At 38.5% G+C, this 19740-nt stretch overlaps 1 protein-coding gene across 3 annotated transcripts in view; it reads right to left on the bottom strand.

The window, feature by feature from the left end:
* Positions 1 to 1793: 1793 nt before the first annotated feature.
* The window catches only part of gramd4a (GRAM domain containing 4a), a 38503-nt gene continuing 20556 nt past the window's right edge, over positions 1794 to 19740 (bottom strand). For 2 of the 3 annotated variants that reach the window (XM_058417627.1, XM_058417630.1), the window contains 17 exons: positions 16789 to 16909; positions 15483 to 15544; positions 14557 to 14692; positions 14244 to 14269; positions 14040 to 14131; positions 12791 to 12882; positions 12422 to 12470; positions 12221 to 12292; positions 11995 to 12038; positions 11077 to 11186; positions 10051 to 10205; positions 9588 to 9605; positions 6511 to 6655; positions 6332 to 6425; positions 5182 to 5272; positions 5003 to 5071; positions 1794 to 4504 (listed from right to left, as the gene is read on the bottom strand). In XM_058417627.1, the coding sequence (XP_058273610.1) occupies positions 4406 to 4504; positions 5003 to 5071; positions 5182 to 5272; positions 6332 to 6425; positions 6511 to 6655; positions 9588 to 9605; positions 10051 to 10205; positions 11077 to 11186; positions 11995 to 12038; positions 12221 to 12292; positions 12422 to 12470; positions 12791 to 12882; positions 14040 to 14131; positions 14244 to 14269; positions 14557 to 14692; positions 15483 to 15544; positions 16789 to 16909 (1475 nt within the window). In that variant the 3' untranslated portion in view covers positions 1794 to 4405. The remainder of the gene's footprint in view (positions 4505 to 5002; positions 5072 to 5181; positions 5273 to 6331; positions 6426 to 6510; positions 6656 to 9587; positions 9606 to 10050; positions 10206 to 11076; positions 11187 to 11994; positions 12039 to 12220; positions 12293 to 12421; positions 12471 to 12790; positions 12883 to 14039; positions 14132 to 14243; positions 14270 to 14556; positions 14693 to 15482; positions 15545 to 16788; positions 16910 to 19740) is intronic. The other variant, XM_058417628.1, reaches the window with a different exon arrangement.

The following is a 19740-nucleotide window of genomic DNA, read 5'->3' as shown; positions in this document are numbered from 1 at the left end:
GATACCTCAGACTAGGGATGATTTTGTATGTTTCTTATGTTCTTTAAAGCTACTTTGAGACAATGTCCATTATTAAGAGCGCTATACAAATAAAATTGAATTAAATTGAATTACACATTGTTATTATTCTGAAGTCTAATACTACTACTACTAATAATAATAATAAGGAAAGAAAAGAGTGAATGTGTGCAAACTTTTGTCAGCATGTATAAGCAGCTCTGTCTAAGACTGGACTTTTGTCAGAGTTTTGTCACAGTGTCTTAGAGACACCTAGTGTCTGAAAAAATGAACACAGCACCAGACTAATTTAACCCAATAGCAAATGTGGGGAAGGTTTTTTGTTTGTTTGTTTATTTTATTTTATTGTATTATTTAATACTCTGTTGATCAATTCTGTTTCCATTCTGATTAGTGCTATTGATACAGAAGATTGTTCTTAATAGAAGCAAATAAACCTGTGAGGTCTGGTGGCATTTAATTCTGATGCTCTCTAATGATGAGAATTATTCTGATGGTTTTTGGTTTATTTGTTTGTTTAGTGACTCTAACTCCTTTATGACTAACCTGGGAGGCCCTCTAGTGGCAGCAGCTGAGAGGACATGAGGACAGTAAGATATTATTCCTAGTTTTACATGAATTTGTTAACGAAACATTTCCTAGACATTATTTTTAACCAGTATCCAGGATTGGAGTCTGACATTTATCCACACTAGAAGTGTAAAGTGCTCAGTGTTGCACTGTCTTTTACTGTGCCTTTTGTCTGGTTTTAGTCATTACTGTACTGTCCTGTGCTGTACTCACCTGTCTAATATCGTGTCCCTCTTTTGCTGCTAAAACAGCCCTGACCCGTCATGCACTGTGCATTCTGACACCTTTTCTATCAGAACCAGCATTAACTTCTTCAGCAATTTGAGCAACAGTAGCTCGTCTGTTGGATCGGATCACACGGACCAGCTTTCGCTCCCCACGTGCATCAATGAGCCTTGGCCGTCCATGACCCTGTCACCGGTTCACCACTGTTCCTTCCTTAGACCACTGTTGATAGATACTGACCACTGCAGACCAGGAACACCCCACAAGAGCTGCAGTTTTGGAGATGCTCTGATCCAGTGGTCTAGCCATCACAATTTGGGCCTTGTCAAACTCACTCAAATCCTTACACTTGCCCATTTTTCCTGCTTCTAACACATCAGCTTTGAGGACAAAATATTCACTTGCTGTCTATTATATCCCACCCACTAACAGGTGCCATGATGAGGAGATCAGTGTTATTCTCTTCACCTCATACTGCTCATAATGTTATGCCTGTTCGGTGTAGTTCTGTGTAGGTCTTATTTAGTCTGGTGTTCTTTATGGTTCTGAACGAACATTGTATAATTTCAGTCGTGCTGTAAAGCCACTTGACTTGACTTGGCCACACACTGGTGTAATAACTCCTGCATGGTAGCTAGTTAGTGTTTGAATAATATTAACACGGGAAATCATACTCTATGTGTCTATTCACACCTTGCTGATTTGAAACAGCTTTTAGTAATTAGGTTTTTAAAAATAGATTTTATAAACTGCAATGTAATGTGTAATTTTGATAAATTAAGTCAGAAATGGCAGATGCATCAGAGCTGAGTCGACTCTTATCGATGCTCACGGAATACAGAGACAGATTTCCCATCACTACAACTGTAATAGAAAATAAATCACATGCTAGTGAGTGTCCCTGACTGTAAAACCCGACTAGATATCTGGCTTTAGCATTATATGACTGGAATACAAAAACAAAATAAAAGTCAGACAAAATCCTTTAACTCTTATTTACTCCATTACAAAATATACACCACATTATGATTTTTTTTTAAGACACACAGTTCTTTAAAAAAAAAAAGCAAAACAAAAAAACAAAACAAAAATAAAACTGTGGTTTTAATGTTACTGCATTGCACTGAATATAAACCCCTTTTTCTTTATCTTCAATTGCTGTTTTTCTCCAGCAACATAAATAGCGTAATAATAATTCGCACATCTCGACAATATAAATTTTCTACTCCTTCGGTGTGTGTTAATCTTATAAAAAAATATTTAGCAAACATTTGCACACAGTTAAAACAAATACATCAGTTAGTATAATTATATATATAACTAATACATCAGTATTAAGCACAGAACTGGAGACACACAGTGACAATCAGTGACCATCCGGGGATGGATTTCGCCTCCGTTCTCATATCCCTGTAGGTTCAAACCGAGGCAAAACATAGATTTAAATCAAAACCCTTCGTGTAAACATCTGTTTTTTACACAGACCATGGCTAATAAAAATAAAGTGAATGAGAGAGATGACAAAAATACAAGAAATATTTGGCAAAACTAGTGTTCAGACAATATAATCTGTGCTTTTTTTTTTTCTTTTTTTTTTAGTGCAAGTGCAGGACTCGGACCAGAAATCAACTCCGGTCAGAAAAAGCTGATTATCGACTACAAAGAGCCGTGTTAAAAGCTTTGGGACATTTATATGGACTCAGACGCTGTTAGCTAAAGTGCGCAGAAAATGAAGCGAGCTTCCATCTGAGCGTGTTGAAGGTTAAAGGTGTCTAGCGTGGGTCTCTGGCAGTGCTGAGATTTGAACTCATAACCTTCTGATAGTGATTGCTCAGATTTCTGTACGTTCAATACCATACGGCTGACATCGTCAGTGGTCAGAATAATCAGTAGCAGAGTGTAAAAGAATTCTCCGGTGAAAACACATTACATCAGACGTGACATTTGCTCACGCTGAATATTTGCATTTTGCATCACACAATTCACATTCATTCAGTCTGGCACTTTGCTGTTATGAACATATGTGACCTACTCCATCATTGTGAGTCACTCTAACCCAGAAGCACATTTTAATACTTTTGGCATGAAAGAAAGTCTCGGCTTTATGCTGATGGAAATGTTAATCTTAATGATATAACACTAGTTTGTTGGTAGAAAATCTTTGCAGAACTTAAGAGAACTCCACACAGATGGTAAACAGGCTCAGGATCGAAACTCTATAGCTGCGAGGCCTCAATGTGCACAGTTAGAGCATAAGGAGATATGAACACTTTTCACACATACAAACTCATCACTGATATCATACTGGAGATATCGAGTGAAACGGTACTTTTTCAGCCAGTTGAACTGCCCACGGCTTTGCATTCAAGGGGGTGTGCTTCAACTTGTAATAAAAGGAGAGGAGGAGGATGAGAAAGAGACAAATACTCACTAGCATCTGGAGATAAAGGCTGCATTCTAAAAGGCAGAAAATGCCTCATCCCTTGCTTGAGGGTCAATCGATATCTGTTTAAATTTCACGGCAATATCGACACAGTATGAAAGCCGAGATTTTCTCAGAGCGCCGAAATCAGCCTTCAAGCAAGCTTTTGATATAGATTACGGTTTCAACTTAATAAGCCTGTTGCAACTTCAGACTCAGAATGACAGAATGCATCACATATCATATGCCAGCTGACGTTAGTTTCGAGTTCAGTGTCGGACGTTGCTTTTACTATAAACTGATCTGGCATTTATACTTCAATTACAAGGTGCTCAGCTGAGTTCCTCATACTCACATGTAGCCAGGGAGCTAAACATATTGTATATGACAATACCTCGCCCTGATCTAAATGACACGGTGTGTGATAGCGGAGGTGTAAAAGATCTGAGAGCTCGGACACCTATGCCACTTCGGCTTTATGCTAAGAGAGCCTACTAAAGACTGGGCTGGGTGTTGGATAGTTATGAGGTGGTGTGTGTGCAGAAACCTCATCTCAAAGCTATAGAGGGAAAGTCTTAGCTTTAATAAGATCTAGATCTACTTCTTGCTCCTGGAAAATAATAAGTGTCTACACACTGTAGGTTTATTAATCAGTGAAATCTAATTCAACATCTCGAAACAGCTTACGTTTGAACGCGCTACATTTAAAGACTGTTAAACAAATGAGCTTGTGTGAGTGTGGTGTGTGTTTGTGAATGCGATGCAGCGATGTAAACTATCACGGACGGGCTTCATCAGTAATCTGCAAGGTGTTAATCATCTTGCATGCTCTCCTGACAGGCATTACGAAGCAAAGCCTTGACAAATAAACACATCGAATCAGAACAGCAGAAAAAAAAAGGGTTGCGAAACATGTACCACGTAAGTCTATATGCAGCTCTACACTCTGCTCCTCAGAGAGCGTGTAGTCAGGCAGGTGAGGAGGTCCAGCCCCCCGAGCTCCACAGGAATGTGCTGCTGTTTGCTCTCAACCGTCATGTGAGATCATCTAGCCTCGATCGACTAAACTGCTCAGTTCCTGCTCATTGAGACAGGAACCAGAGAGATGAGTGAGAGAGAGAGAGAGCGAGAGAGAGAGAAGAGGAAGCTTCTCTAAGGGTTAATGATGCACTAGGTCTCGTGGCAGCCTGTGGTCACAATCTTCATGTACTGTGTGAAGATCGCCTCGAACGCCTCGTCTCTGTGAATCATGGCACCGAACACCAAGGGCTGGAAGAAGGAAGACATGCATGAACTGAGGTTGATGGAATCATTTTAAGTGTTAAAGGAGCTGTTTGTTCTTTTATGGCCTTGTGAGAGGAATCTGAGAGGTCAATTGAAAGTGAGATGAACACACTGACAAGATTTCCTCCTCAAACTAACAGACTCAGCTTAATTAGTTAAAACTACACATGCCTCCAAAAGTTGGATGAGCCTCAGGTGGAGGCAGGAGCTCATTTACAGTTCAGAAAAATATAAAAATAAGAAACTAGATTGATTCACTGGATAACATTATTGCATGTCACAGTCTTTGAAAGATATCTCTAAAACGTTACAGGCCTAGAGACACTTTTATAATTCACAAACTGGAATATTTAACTGCACAGTATAGTTCAGTGGTTTACCTCTAAAACACCTAATTCGACTCATTACAGCTTTTTATCTGAGAAAAATCGTATCACACACAGCTTTTTTTTTTTTTATTATTATAAAAAATTCATAGCTTACCTTCTGTGTTGAGGGAGTGGCAATAGAGATTCCCATTCCTGACCCCGGCAAAACAGACAAAACCTTATACTAAGGGAAACAGAAATTCAGAAAGAAAAAAGAGAAAACTCTCATTCATATATCAATCAAAATCGCCTCGTACATGAACTGAGAATGCAAATATCTAAATCCCTGGTTACCTTTTGGATATCGGTGATGTCCTCAAGCTTTATGACTTTATTCTTTTTGGAGGAACCTGATCTGGAACTGGAGCTCTCAAAACACAGGTAGCTGAGAAGGAAATGCATTAAACATTAATAATAATCTATTAAATATAACCCCTTATTGCTGTTAGAATTTAATATCTATCTATCTATCTATCTATCTATCTATCTATCTATCTATCTATCTATCTATCTATCTATCTATCTATCTATCTATCTATCGCTTGATGCTGATAGATACATGACACTTGATGTTTCTTGTACATACAAGTCTAGACATAAAGATCTTGTTGATCAAACCAGAGCTACTGTTCCATATAAATAATTCCAATTTGAATGAGATGAAAGATACACAGTCCAAGGGGAGTATTTGCATTTTATGAGACTAAATCTTTATGCCTGCCCATTTGTAGGACTTAAAAAAAAAAAAACAAGGCGATATTTTTATTCCAGTTGGTGGAAATTTGGCTTTTTGGAAACTATTTGTTCCACATACTTTATGGCCAAAAGGATGTGGACACCTGAGCATTACATCCATATGATTCTTCTTTAAACTGTTCAAGCACACAATTGTCTAGAATGTCATGTAATGTGTGCTACACTTTTCCTTCACTGGAACTAAGAGATCCAAATGTTCCAGCATGACAATTCCCCTGTGCACAAAGCATGAACAGCATTAAGATGTGGATTGCTGTAAAAGAACTCGAGTGTCCTGCACAGAGCCCTGACCTCATCCCTACTGGACACCTTGGGAATGAACTGGAACACTGACTGCTCCCCAGAGCTCTACACACAATACCAGTGTCTGATCTCACTAAAGCTCTTGTTGCTGAATAAACAAACATCCCCACAGTCATGCTCCAAAATCTAGCTCAAAGCCTTTCCACAAGAGTGGAGATTATTGTAACTGCAAAGGCGGGATTAAATCTGGGATAGTAAATCAAAAGGCACACGTGAGTGTGATGCTCACATGTACATATATTTACATTATATAGCAAATACTTATTTTCAGCAATTATATGTGAACACTTACACCACCACACTTGAAAACAAGCAACATGGTGCATTAAATAAACAAAAAAGAAATGACATTATATTTCCTGGTTCATGAAGAAAGTCTTCTTACTTTTCAGTAACATAGAGCAGACCATTGCGAATGTAGTCAGTAGGCATTTTTCGGTCCCGATTGATCAAACAACACCTCCATCCATTCTCACACACTGTGTGAACATAAAACACAGGCAATTATTTGAAATAACAGATATACAGTGGAAACAGTATTGGCAATCCCTTTCTTTAGCTCACCAGGGAGCGGTCTTTCAGTCTCTGGCAGGTTGAAGATCTCATGGAAGGCTCCTCTCTTGGTGCTATGTGAGCGGCCACTGTCGTCCTCTCTGCTCATTCCCGAGGGAATGGTTGCTAAGCTACTCCGTGACACCACCGGTGGGATCTGCGCACAAAAATACCCCCAGAAAGAATTCAACCGGAGAAACAGAAAGACATTTTCTTTTGCATCTACAGCCTGTTTTTCGATCGTAACCATGCTGCACAAACCCCAAGTCTCCTAAAAAAATCAACTCTTTATCAAGCCGGGCATCCAAGAAGACACAGTCCCATATGTTAATGTGTTTAGTATTTGGGTGGATTCATGTGGGTGAGATGTGTATTCCAGTCAGTGTAGCCAGCACCCAGCAGATGTACATTACAGTGAACTCCAGAATTATTGGCACCCTTCATGAGAATGGGCCAAAGTGATAAATATTAAAGACATTGATTTCAAACAAATGGAGAAACTTTTACCAGACATTTACCATTCAACGGTAATGACAATTTCTTCCTTTTGTAAATAATTTATCCAATTTTCCCCAACTTTGGTAGAAGAGGCTGATATTCACTCTAAGACAGCACAGTAATTTGGAAAGCAACATATCTGAAATACAGCAATACAGTATCTCCAAATGTTTAAGCTAACAAAAATATACTCATTGGAAATGTTTATACATGCGTATATTAATGAAGGGTGCCAATAATTATGGAGTTGATTTGCATGAGAGTTAGTCAGTATGCTGATGATTTAACACTAATTACTGGTCTTAGGTAAGTGGTCATGCCTTTCACTGCTACAAAGCCCACCCACATTCAAGCTCTCTATTCTATTCTATTACTATTCGCTCTATGAAGTCTAAAAGGACATTTCCTACATAAAAAAAGGGAATATAATAAGCTTACTCAACTCTATACACATCTTATAGCACAGCTCTATCAAAGGGCTACATCCATATTAAAAACAAACCCATTTAAACTCAGCTCACAGCAAACCCACTTATTATGACACATTCTGTCAATAACATATTGCTCAAAAGATAAAATTCAGTCACTGTAAACAAGGAAACAAACCCTAATGATGCATCAACATCCAGCCAATCAGAACAATCCATCTGGCGGCAAAATGTATTACTAAACCCTTGTATTTAACAATGTTCCACAAATTAATAGGTGATAAGTAGCCTCAGAGATGTTCACGATATATTATTAACATAAAACAATAGAGTGTAATGGAGATGATAATAAGGTAAATGTGAAGAAAAAAACCTATTTAAATCTGTAGGCATTAGAGTGTAAATGTTCAGTGAATCTCTAAAATATTTACTGCTGTGATAATAAAGTGTGAGAAATTTTCTGATTAATTTATTTGTTTTAATAAGCTTATTAGAACTATAATAAGATTATTAGAACTAGGGGTGAGCATACCACGTTATTTTAGACTCCACAATCTTTTGGGGAATTTTTTTTAAGACCGTCTACTGATGAAAAGAGAGCTCTGGTCTCACAGAAAGCTGAAGTAACTTTTTTTTTTTTTAATACAAAATTGAATAAAATGCATTTTCTAAAAAAAAATGTTGATTGTTTCGATAATGAAAACAATTAAGCATGGATGCCGTGTATAAAAAAAAAAAAATTAAATAAAAATGTACACCACTTCTACTGGTGTGTTCGGTATTTAAAAGTGAAACGAATGGAAAGGCAGGCAAATGAGGATTTAATTAGGTTTAAATACTGAGTGCATTAGCTGAGATGGTTTATACTTTTATGTAACAGAATTGGGTTTTATTGTTTTGGATTTTATTGCATTTCTCACAGCAAAAAACAAAAAAAAAACTGCTATCCAGTAATGAGATTTTTAAAACCTGTGCTTTCGACCGCGTTCACGGTTGTTATATCCCACTGATGTCTTTCCAGCGCCTACTTGTTTTCTTACAAGGAGTGCCCTTTTCACACTTGGAGATGTGTTTACTTCGGCTCTGTTTCTGACTAAATATTTTGTGGTTATTTTTGCTATGTGCCTTGTATAAAACCCAGCACTTCCATATAGCTGCTATACAAACTGAGGAGAAAACCTAAGTTAGTGAACTACCTTCTTTTGTCTGTAATTGTTTTGTTTATGTGTTTGTCAGTTAGCTAAAAGAGTTTATAATAGAACTTAAGGGTGCCAGGTCTGAGCGTTTTTAGTACAGTTGACAATATGTGTGTACTATCTAGATGCTTGTTATCTTATTAAAAAAAAAAATCCATAATAATCTATAAAGATCTATAAAACGCCCAACCCAAATGGTTTCAGGTCCCCAGCTGGCATAAACAAGGTTCAGCAAATTCAATACTTGCTCTTCTGTCATGTTCATTTACACACACATTCGCTGCTGAAGTGACTTCCAGGCACAGTACGATCTATTTGCATTGACTTTGCATATTATTTCAGACTTTTAGCTAGAAATGCATATTGATTAGGGCAAACATGCAAAGCAGATGTTATCTTGCTCTTGTGAAAGAATCTTCTGTTGACCCGGTCTCCTTTTTTTTTTTTCTTTAAAAAAGAAGTTGTTATCAGGTTTGCATGTGACCCTAGCCAATTAAGCTAATGCAAAATATTATTAGAAGATGTACATCACCTTGCGGCACCTGCTAGAGGTCAAGAAAAGAGTCTTATAGTATATAATAGCATAAATAAATACATTTAAAATACTAAATAAATGTATGTAAACCTACATCATATACAGGAGGCTGTCTGTGAAAATGGACCCGAAATGCCTTGCATATGCTTTGGATATTATAGCAAAGTAACCAAATATTATAAGCACATATCTTCGAATCGAGATGAAGTAATAAATAATTTTGTTTAAAGACGAATAGCAGCTGATAAACATGAGGCATTGTGATCCACATGTGCACAGACACCAGTCATGTCACAAGGTGTGTGTCCATTTAAAAACACATTCGCTCGCACAGACAGGTAAAAAGGAAGGTGATCTGGTGGTATCACACACACACACACACACACACGCATACACACACGCGCACTAGCAAGTTCACACCAGCATCCCTACCTTCTCACACCCAGACAGCTGAGAGAAAGAGAGAGAAAGCACAGAAGAGTAGTGTGACACACAAACTCAGAGTCAGAGCTGCACTGCAGGATGGAAGATTCAGTCAGTGTCTCCTCAAGATGATCTCTCTCTCACACACACACACACACACACACACACACGTTCACAATCATGCATTTATTAACTGTACCATTAAAGTCACCCAAACATATTTTGAAGATACACAGGCAAAAATTGACAAAATTTGGTAATTGTTCATGGATATTTTTTTAAGAATTTAATCTGAAATAAATGTATGATGTTGGTGACTTTAACTAGATTTTTTTATGTTTAAAATATTCTCCACTTCTAATGTGTTGCAAAGCAAACAGGATTGTGATAGTCATGAAACTCTGAAAAAAGAAATACAAGGGTTTTTTTTTTTTTGTTATTAGAACAGAGTGTGAGATTTTAGATGTCATACCCGTCTGGACATGGTGGCGTTGGTGCGCTCTTTTAGCTGGGGATCTGTGGGCAGATTATTCCACACGATGTACGGCGTGTCATACTTGTCCCTGAGCTTGGGACAGCTCTTGAACAGGAAGTCGATGATGAAGAATTTGATGCCTGCATACAGCCCTGTGAGAGGACAGCATACATATAGAGTACACAAATATACATAATGTATCCTCTGGGTCTTGTGTTGGTGTTACTGAGTAAATCATTGGTATATGAATTTGGCTTCAGTGCAGTGTTTTACACCGATCAGGCATAACATTATGAGCAGTGAGAGGTGAAGTGAATAACACTGATTATCTCCTCATCATGGCACCTGTTAGTAGGTGGGATATATTAGACAGCAAGTGAACATTTTGTCCTCAAATTTGTCCTCAATTTTGTCCTTCCCGGTGTGCAGTGGTCAGTCTCTATCAAAAGTAGTCCAAGGAAATAACAGTGGTGAACCAGCGACAGGGTCATGGGCGGCCAAGGCTCAATGATGTACGTGGGGAGCGAAGGCTGGTTTGTGTAATCCGATCCAACAGACGAGCTACTGTTACTCAGATTGCTGAAGAAGTTAATGCTGGTTCTGATAGAAAGGTATCAGAATACACAGTGCATCACGGGTCAGGGCTGTTTGGGCAGCAAAAGGGGGACCAACACAATATTAGGCAGGTGGTCATAATGTTATGCCTGATCAGTGTAAGTGCATCCACACAGACACAAGGATGAATGAGGGATTTGGTTGCATTATTCCCCACCATAGAACAGTCGAGGTAATGATTTGAGAGAATTTGGGAGGTTACTGAAAAATCTGAGGCAAGTGTGTGTGTGTGTGTGTGTGTGCTCACATTGACTGGGAATGTGAGAGTTAATACATATCAGTAAACCTGCATGTGAATTTGTGCACTTTTTATGGAGACTTCATAGTGGTGTTTATATCAACTTTTATGATTGTGTGTGTGTGTGTTAAAGAGAGAAAGATAGTGAGAAAATGTGTGCATGCACTTACCTATAATAAAACCCATGAGTTTATAGGGCAGGATGCATGAGGATATAAAGGCCACCCACAGACCAATATACAGTTTCTGCGTGATCTCAGGCTGCACCCACATGAACAGACTGAAACAGGTTTCACACACACACACACACGCACACACACACACACACACACACACGCACACACAAACACAAATTTCACCCACTGAAAAAAACCTCTATAACCTTTCTATCTCCATAACCAAGCAAATATAAATACTGCAGCTATATGTTTCTCTCTAACATTCTTAAAATATGCCACAGAGATTAATTACTGTGATGGGATCCAATATTCCATGTGACAATCTAGCAATTTATTCTTGCTCTGTAAGAACGCAATTTTTTCTAATAAACACGTTTATGAGACTACAGAGAAATCAGAGTGAAATAAGATCCTGTTTATGCATGGTAATAATTTTCTGTAGCTGGAACAGTTTTTGAACATTAAAGATGAATTCTCTGATTAGGTATTTGGTTAGGACTAAAGACTAGAGTCCACATGTTGCTATGTACAGCTTGTCATTCTTTTTGAACCTCATCAATAGGGTGAAAAAATTTGCTGACTGGTTTAAATCTGCATTTTATTTATAGTTAACAAAAACATATAAAGTGTACTGAGTTAATATTTGAATGCAGTACAACAAGCTCTGGCTTGTTGATCAGAGGATCAGGGTTCAAGTCCCAGCACCACCAAGCACCACTGTTAGGCAATTGATCAAGGCCCTTAATCCTCCATGCTCCAGGGGCACTGTATCATTTCTGCCCCTGCGCCCTGACCCCAACTTCCTCAGCTGTAATGTATATGTGGCGATAATAATAAAGGCATATGCACATTGTTATAACAGTGAATACCTGCTGGCAGGCTGTAACATCATGTGTACCAGTTACTTACTTTTTGATTTTCTCTAAAACGTCTGCCATCTTTCCAAAAAGATTCTGTGAAAATTCAAACCACATGAGAACTGTAATTGTGCTTTGAGCTGAAAACATACTTAGCGCTCCAAAATGTAAAAATATTATTAGACATGTATAATAATAATAATAATAATAATAATAATAAATAAAATAATAATAATAATAATAATAATAATAATAATAATAATAATAATATAAGGTACCTGTGCTTTTTGTGCAACATCAAGTACTAACTGAAACTTTTCAGACACAGTCAAGTCTTCTTTTGAGGGTTCCTAAAGACAGAAAGAAACAGTGAAGGAAAAAAGGCAGAATATACAATTATAGACAATCTCTCTCTCTCTCAAACACACACACTGCATTAGCAGAGCAAAAAAACAGTATAGGATGGAACTGAAACCTACCACAGGTTCAGAAACTTCAGGCACAATACTCCACTGAATTCTCCATCCTCTGGAAAAATCAAATCAACAGGCTCTAAAGGTGCTTAAACATCTCTAATACACACTCCTACTGTACATCAGACAGAAAGCCATCTAATGTTTGATATTTGTCTTTGGACAAGCAGTAATCGTATTCCTTTTCCTTTTAACTCTTTCTAACCCACCCACACACACACACACACACACACACACATTCAGTGTCTGCTTCATCCTTAATTTCACTTGATGTTACACATACAAATCACTCCATATATTAACAAATAATATGAGGTAATATATAACTGCTCCAGTACATGGTGAAGTAAAAGAGTGAGAGCGAGAGTGCTTTACCTTGCGATGAGGTAATTCAAGGATAACCTCAAAATGGCTAAAAACAGGAACATAGGAATGGCCCAGCCATACCATGCAGCATTCATGTAGACCTATAGAGAACAGCACATCCCCACACGTATATAGATATAAAACACATACATAATACTAAAGGTACTGTACAACCTGTGCATATAAACCAGAGTGTAAAAGTATAAAATAATCAATTTTTATCCTTGTGAGTCACTACAGAGAAAAGTCTAAAGATACTGCCGAATAATATTCATCTGCAGTGACAACATCCATGTGTTTGTGGTACCAGATCATTACCTAAGTAATACACTGTTCATTTAAAACACTGTTACATCTCCAAAATGATAACAATAATGTACTGACAGACAGAAAGAAAAATACACTCATTTTATTTCAGATTTCATGCTGAAATGTTGCCGGATTTATTTAATAAGGAGTATTTAACAATTAGACATCAGAAAGGATGGATGGTAGGATGGGTAGACAGACAGACAGACAGATAGAGAGAGACACAGAAAGAGAGACGGACACATACGCCAAGACACACAGATACACAGACTGACAGAGAAATACACAGACAGACATACAGACAGATAAACAGACAGAGGCACACATACATACACCGATCAGGCATAACATAATGACCTCTGACATGTGAAGTGAATAACACTGATGATCTCCTCATCATGACACCTGTTAGTGGGTGGGATATATTAGGCAGCAAGTGAACATTTTGTCCTCAAAGTTGATGTGTTAGAAGCAGGAAAAATGGGCAAGCGTAAGGATTTAAGCGAGTTTGACAAGGGCCAAATTGTGATGTCTAGACGACTGGATCAGAGCATCTCCAAAACTGCAGCTCTTGTGGGGTGTTCCTGGTCTGCAGTGGTCAGTATCTATCAAAAGTGGTCCAAGGAAGGAACAGTGGTGAACCGGTGACAGGGTCATGAGCGGCCAAGGCTCATTGATGCACGTGGGGAGCGAAGGCTGGCCCTTGTGATCCGATCCAACAGACGAGCTACAGTTGCTCAAATTGCTGAAGAAGTTAATGCTGGTTCTGATAGAAAGGTGTCAGAATACACAGTGCATGACGGGTCAGGGCTGTTTTGGCAGCAAAAGAGGGACCAACACAATATTAGGCAGGTGGTCATAATGTTATGCCTGGCTACACAGACAGACCGACACATAGACAGACAGACAGACAGACAGATAGACATGTGGAGGAAACTTCAGTACTCACAATAAAGGCAATGGCTGACGTGTACACTGAGTGCCAATTGGATAAGGCTGACAGGTTCCTCAAGAAGTTAGTTACAGGTCTGGCACCCCGCTCTGCATATGTCAAACACACACACAGTTTTTACAAGGATAATACATTACACACATTCACATTCAACATTGTTTGAAGGAAATGAAATCATAATGATATCATAAAATGACTCACTTAGTCTCCTCATATTCTCTGTTAACCTGAAAGAGAGAAGAATTTGTCACATGGGTTTTCACTCATGAACACACGTTATTGATTCTGTCTGAAGATTATAATGTTATGCTGTTGTAGTCTAAAAGGTGGTGAGGTTGAGCATTCTAACAAAACACTAAAAAATCAATTTTAGTAGTTCAAATGGAACGTGGCAGCCAATTTATGTAATTCAAACAAATTGCACAGACATTAAAAACAAGCAAACAAAATAGCAAATGATTTATAATGATGTGGGGGAGTGCCTGAGTTCATTAAGTTCTTCACTCTGCTCTACCTCTTAGCACTGAGTGGCTCCTCTGGCTCCACCGTGTTCTCCTCCGGCTGGAAACGGAAGTCCTCAATGTAAACCCCGAACCGGTCGTAAAGCCACTTTTGCAGCCGAGACCACAGTGTCTCTTTTTGTTGCTTCTCTGAACAGAGTGAGAGAGAGACCGAGAGTCAATAACACTGACCTGCCTAACTCTATTAACCTAATTTGCTCAGTGTGTGTGTGTGTGTGTGTGTGTGTGTGTGAGAGAGAGAGAGAGAGAGAGAGAGAGACTAGCTCTCCTGCTCCACATTCTATTCCCCATATACAAAAGGGCTCCTCTGGCCTAGATAAGACTTGTCTACAGATTTAGATCACAACCTGAAATAACAGGCTCCCTGAAGTAAAGTATTGTACTTACAAAAGCCACATTTTCCATACAGACACAAACACATCACATTAGACATGATAAACTTCATCCCACTGTAGATCTGGACCTACCTCACACACATGTATACACATTAGCTCCATCAGGAAAATTAGCCTATTGTTTAAATCTTTAATGTGAATACATTTTTTATTTTAGTTGCTTGTGATATAGTTTTACACCAATAAGACTCTTTTAACTTGACATAATATAAGGGTAAGGTAATCTAAAGCACACATTTTTTGTATTTTCACATACTTCTACTTCATATTTCTCATTTCTAATTGTTTCTATTTTCTAATTGAAACAAAACAAAACAATATGATGAAATATCTAAGTAGATATAAAGCCCCTATAAAGCACTTTTTTCCCCCTGAGGCTATTACATTGTACACTATGTAGCAAGCATATAATGAATAGACAATAAAAATTCCAGTAGTTAAAATATCCACTATTTCCACAGCAAGACATCCATATACCTAAAGGGTTAGTACTTCCATACCCTAATCTAAGCGTGTTCAGTTACCTGTGCCGTTAGCGGAGGGTGACTGTTGCTTACGGGAAATCTGGGGAGGAGAGTCTTCTAACCTGATTCAGGAAAAAAAAAATAACAATAGAAAATTTGATAACGAACTTTCTTCATGAAAGAATAATCACACTGTCCTAGGTATGTTGCCTGTCTTTCGCTTAATAAGCACTGAGTCTGTAAACTGTACATACTTCGTATGGTTGAAAGAAGATTATTTAGTATTGGACTCTAACATGTTTGTTGATGCAGTATTTCAGCATGTGACTGTTGGAGAATGTTGTTATGTCTTTGAGGAATCCAGAATCAACAGAAGGGAGGTGATATCATCTATTTTTAAATCCCAGTGAGTGGAAGCGAGGCTTGTTGAGCCCTCGAGAGGGTTTAAACAACATATCTCTACACATCACAGAGCACAGCAGGACTGAGAAAGTAAACCTGGGCTGAAACTTTGTTTTAGAGCAGTTTATAGCCTGTAAAAGACTTTGAATATGTTGACCTTGTGCTTCATTTCACCCATGCAGCATCTACAGCATGTGAAATAATGCACACAGAGCCAAAGCAGAGGTTTTATATATATATAATACGGTCATTTATTCATCACAATTTGCAACCAATGAAGTTAAAAGCAACAGAAAACTCAGTTTATCTTCTTCTTCTTTCGGCTTTTCCCTTCAGGGGTGGCCACAGCGAATCATCTCTCTCCACCTATCCCTATCTTCTGCATCCTCAACACTTGCACCCACTAGCTTCATATCCTCATTTATTACATCCATATACCTCCTCTTTGTCCTTCCTCTTTGCCTCCTGCCTGGCAGCTCCGTGTCCAACATTCTCCTACCAATATACTCAAGAAAACTCAGTTTATACTGTACATTATTCACCAACTTTTAGTTTTAAATCCAGTTAAACACTGGTCCTCATTTAATGCACCAGAATCTAATGTTTAGCTTTAAACACATAACACAGCTGAAGTCCAAAATTCATGACAACCCATTCTAATGTTTTTTTCTTTTTACATAAGGTAACGTTTCAAAGTGAAACATGCTCTGATTTTAGGTTCGATATTAGTTAAGAGTGGCTGTGAAACATGGCATGGTGTAACTGGTGGTCAATATTATTTCTTTTTCCTGCTCTCCATTAGAGGAAGTGATAACACATTGCATTCTGATGGATGATGGTCTGACTGATACTGACGATCATGTACAATATGAACAGTGACTATAATGAATCAGTTTTGATTTCATGTAATTAATTATGCATTTGTTGTACATCCTGTGCATATACACCTGTGCTCTGTGCTCACCTGGTTTTCAGTACATCGTTCATCTTTTGCTCCAAGTCCAGCCTCCTGCAGCGCTCCCTCTCCAGCTCCTGCTTCAGCATCTCCACATTGGTCTCCTCTCGCAGCTTCCTCAGCTCCTCCTCTGTACACACAACACAATCACCTCACACTCAGCACTGCACAAATGATATGCTACTTAAGAATCCAAAGCAGAAGATGCATTTTTCTTTCTGGTGATGGGGAGAAGGTATGTCTCAATTCATCCGACTGTAATCGTCTTTCTTTTTCCGCCTGAGTAGTGAAGGTGTCCACATGTCACACTCTTCCCTCTATTCAGCCATCGATCTATTCAGTATAAATATCAGCTGATCCATTGCACACCTCCGGCTGTACAGGTGATAAATATTTTAGTTCTAAAACTCGCACCTTTCAGCCAGTGGAATGTAAACCAGAATGAAAGGCTGCTATCTGTAGCACACCCCATGGGGAGAGTCATTAGTGGAAGTGTTTAAAGGGAATTGTGGATCGTAGGGGGTCTGCAATTGTGAGTTCAACTGAGCTGCAGCACTCATGTTTAGCTTCTCAAAGCCCCACACTTCACACTCAGGCAAGGCTCCAACCACACATTATGCATTCTTAAAAAATCTGCGCTACATTCAGTGAGTGAAATTGCTTAATGTAGGAAGACTGCATGACTTAGAGCTCAGATATTTTAGGATTCCATCAAAGACTGTGGCAAATCATGCAATGATGTGAGGCATGTTAACTGGGAACTGGGGAGAAGAATTTCGCACCCTGAAGCCGTCTGAGACTGAGGACAAATATAAGTGCAGAATGACTCATGACCTGGTTTTCAGTGAAAATAACTCCAACAACAGGCCAAGGCAAGCAGATCACGCACGATCAATGTATGGAGATTTAAAAATCCCAGTGCATCTGAAAATGCATTACTGTGTCTAATCCACCAGACTGAACTCTAGCAACTCCACCAGCATCAGCTCTCCACCACAGATATAGCCCTAATCCTTTAACTGATTTTACAACCTCATAGTGTTGCACAATGCATTAATAGTGTAATCATTCAATAATATCGAACCACTCAAACTTTCAATATGTTCCAGTGTTGTAATTATTATGTTATTATAAGAAAGTGAGCTTGAGAAACAAACATTCAGTCAGACAGTGAACTAGATAACCGAACAGCCAATCAGATAATAAACTGGATAACCAAACAGCCAATCAGATAATAAGTTGGATAACCAATCAAACAATCAGATATTAACCTGGATAACCAATCAACCAATCAATTTGGATAACCAAATGATCAGACAATAAGCGGGTTAACCAAACAGCCAATCAGACAATAAACGTGTTAACCAAACAGCCAATGAGAAAATAAGTGGGTTAACCAAACAACCAATCAGAAAATAAGTTGGATTACCAAAAAAACAATCAGAAAATAAGTTGGATAAACAAACAGCCAATCAGACAATAAGCAAGTTAACCAAACAGCCAATCAGAAAATAAGCTGGATAAACAAACAGCCAATCAGAAAATAAGCGGGTTAACCAAACAACCAATCAGATTTTAAGATGGTAAACCAACCAGCCAATCAGATAATAAGCAGGTTAACCAAACTGCCATGTTCAGCATCCAGTAGAGTAGAATCTGTGCTGAAATATAGCGGACCTCCTCAGATTTCAACTGCTGCCAACTTCACTCTGTAAGCTAAATGGCTAACTAAATTATTCATTTGTTTTGTCTGTCTCTTTTGTTTACTTCTTCTGCTGCCTGGAAGTCATGTTCAGACCGAGCGGTGTGGAAGCAGATGCTGAAAAACAACTCCATCAAATTGGCAAGCTCCCTCAAGCCCCTAACACACACAGTGACTGGGACATGGGTCAGCTTTTTCCACCAATAAGCACACACACACACACACACACATACACACACACATACACACTGATGTTGAACAAAAATTGCTTCTCATAATATCTAAACCTATGCTGATGAATATGAGGTAACATATCTAGGCTATAATGTCTATAAAGTTCAGACACAGAACATAGAAACACTTTAATCCAGCACTTTAATGGCTTTCTTCGGTCATTTGCCTGCCAATGGTTGTGTTAGACACACTCACACTGGTCAACAATACACATAAATGATGTGAATAACCTGGAGCACTACCACATGCTGGAGTGGTTTTAAACACATCACTACCAGGGTGCATGGATAAACACAAACTACAAACCCTCTCACAACATATATATATAGGAAAACACGCTATATACCTCTTTTGTCCAGAAAATAAGCAGGGCATTGATGTAAAAAATATGTCATTTCATTTTATAAGTAGAGTCTATACATAATTAACAAAGGCCTCATTTCACAGCCATCTTCTAATTAGGCTGTATAGCAAGATGGAGCAGAAGATTAATACAGCACACACACACACACACACGTACCTCATCACCACCTGTTAGACCTCATCAAAGATGCAGTAGCACTCTCTCTCTCTCTCTCTCTCTCTCTGACCCCCCCTCTCCTCAACACACACTCATCTCTATCCTGTGAAGTCATTATTCATAGCTCTATCTCTTTTGCACTCTAGTTCATTTTTCGGAGACTTTTCTAACTAACTCTAAATGACTTGTGCCAGTAATGGGCTGAATATAATGGCACACTGTGCCTCACAGCTTTTTATTAGAAATATATGGTAAGGCTGGGCGATATAATCATTTATACACATGCTCAATTCTCAAATCCGATTGGTCAGAAGGTGTCTCATTTTCTATAACAGCACGGCTCAGACAGCAGTTCTGGCTGCGAGGAAAATGACACGTCTGTAATAATGTTCTCATTCTTATACGTTATGATTTCTGCAGTAACAACATGCACAGAGACTTGTATAGTGCCACAAAAAACTGTTCAGATTGTGGAGCTTTTTGGAAGGCTTTGTAACATTCAACG

This window comes from Hemibagrus wyckioides, linkage group LG19, assembly GCF_019097595.1.
Source record: "Hemibagrus wyckioides isolate EC202008001 linkage group LG19, SWU_Hwy_1.0, whole genome shotgun sequence".
Lineage (NCBI taxonomy): Eukaryota > Metazoa > Chordata > Actinopteri > Siluriformes > Bagridae > Hemibagrus > Hemibagrus wyckioides.
The sequence above is the reverse complement of the archived record's forward strand: the minus strand, read 5'-3'. Positions and strand labels throughout refer to the sequence as shown.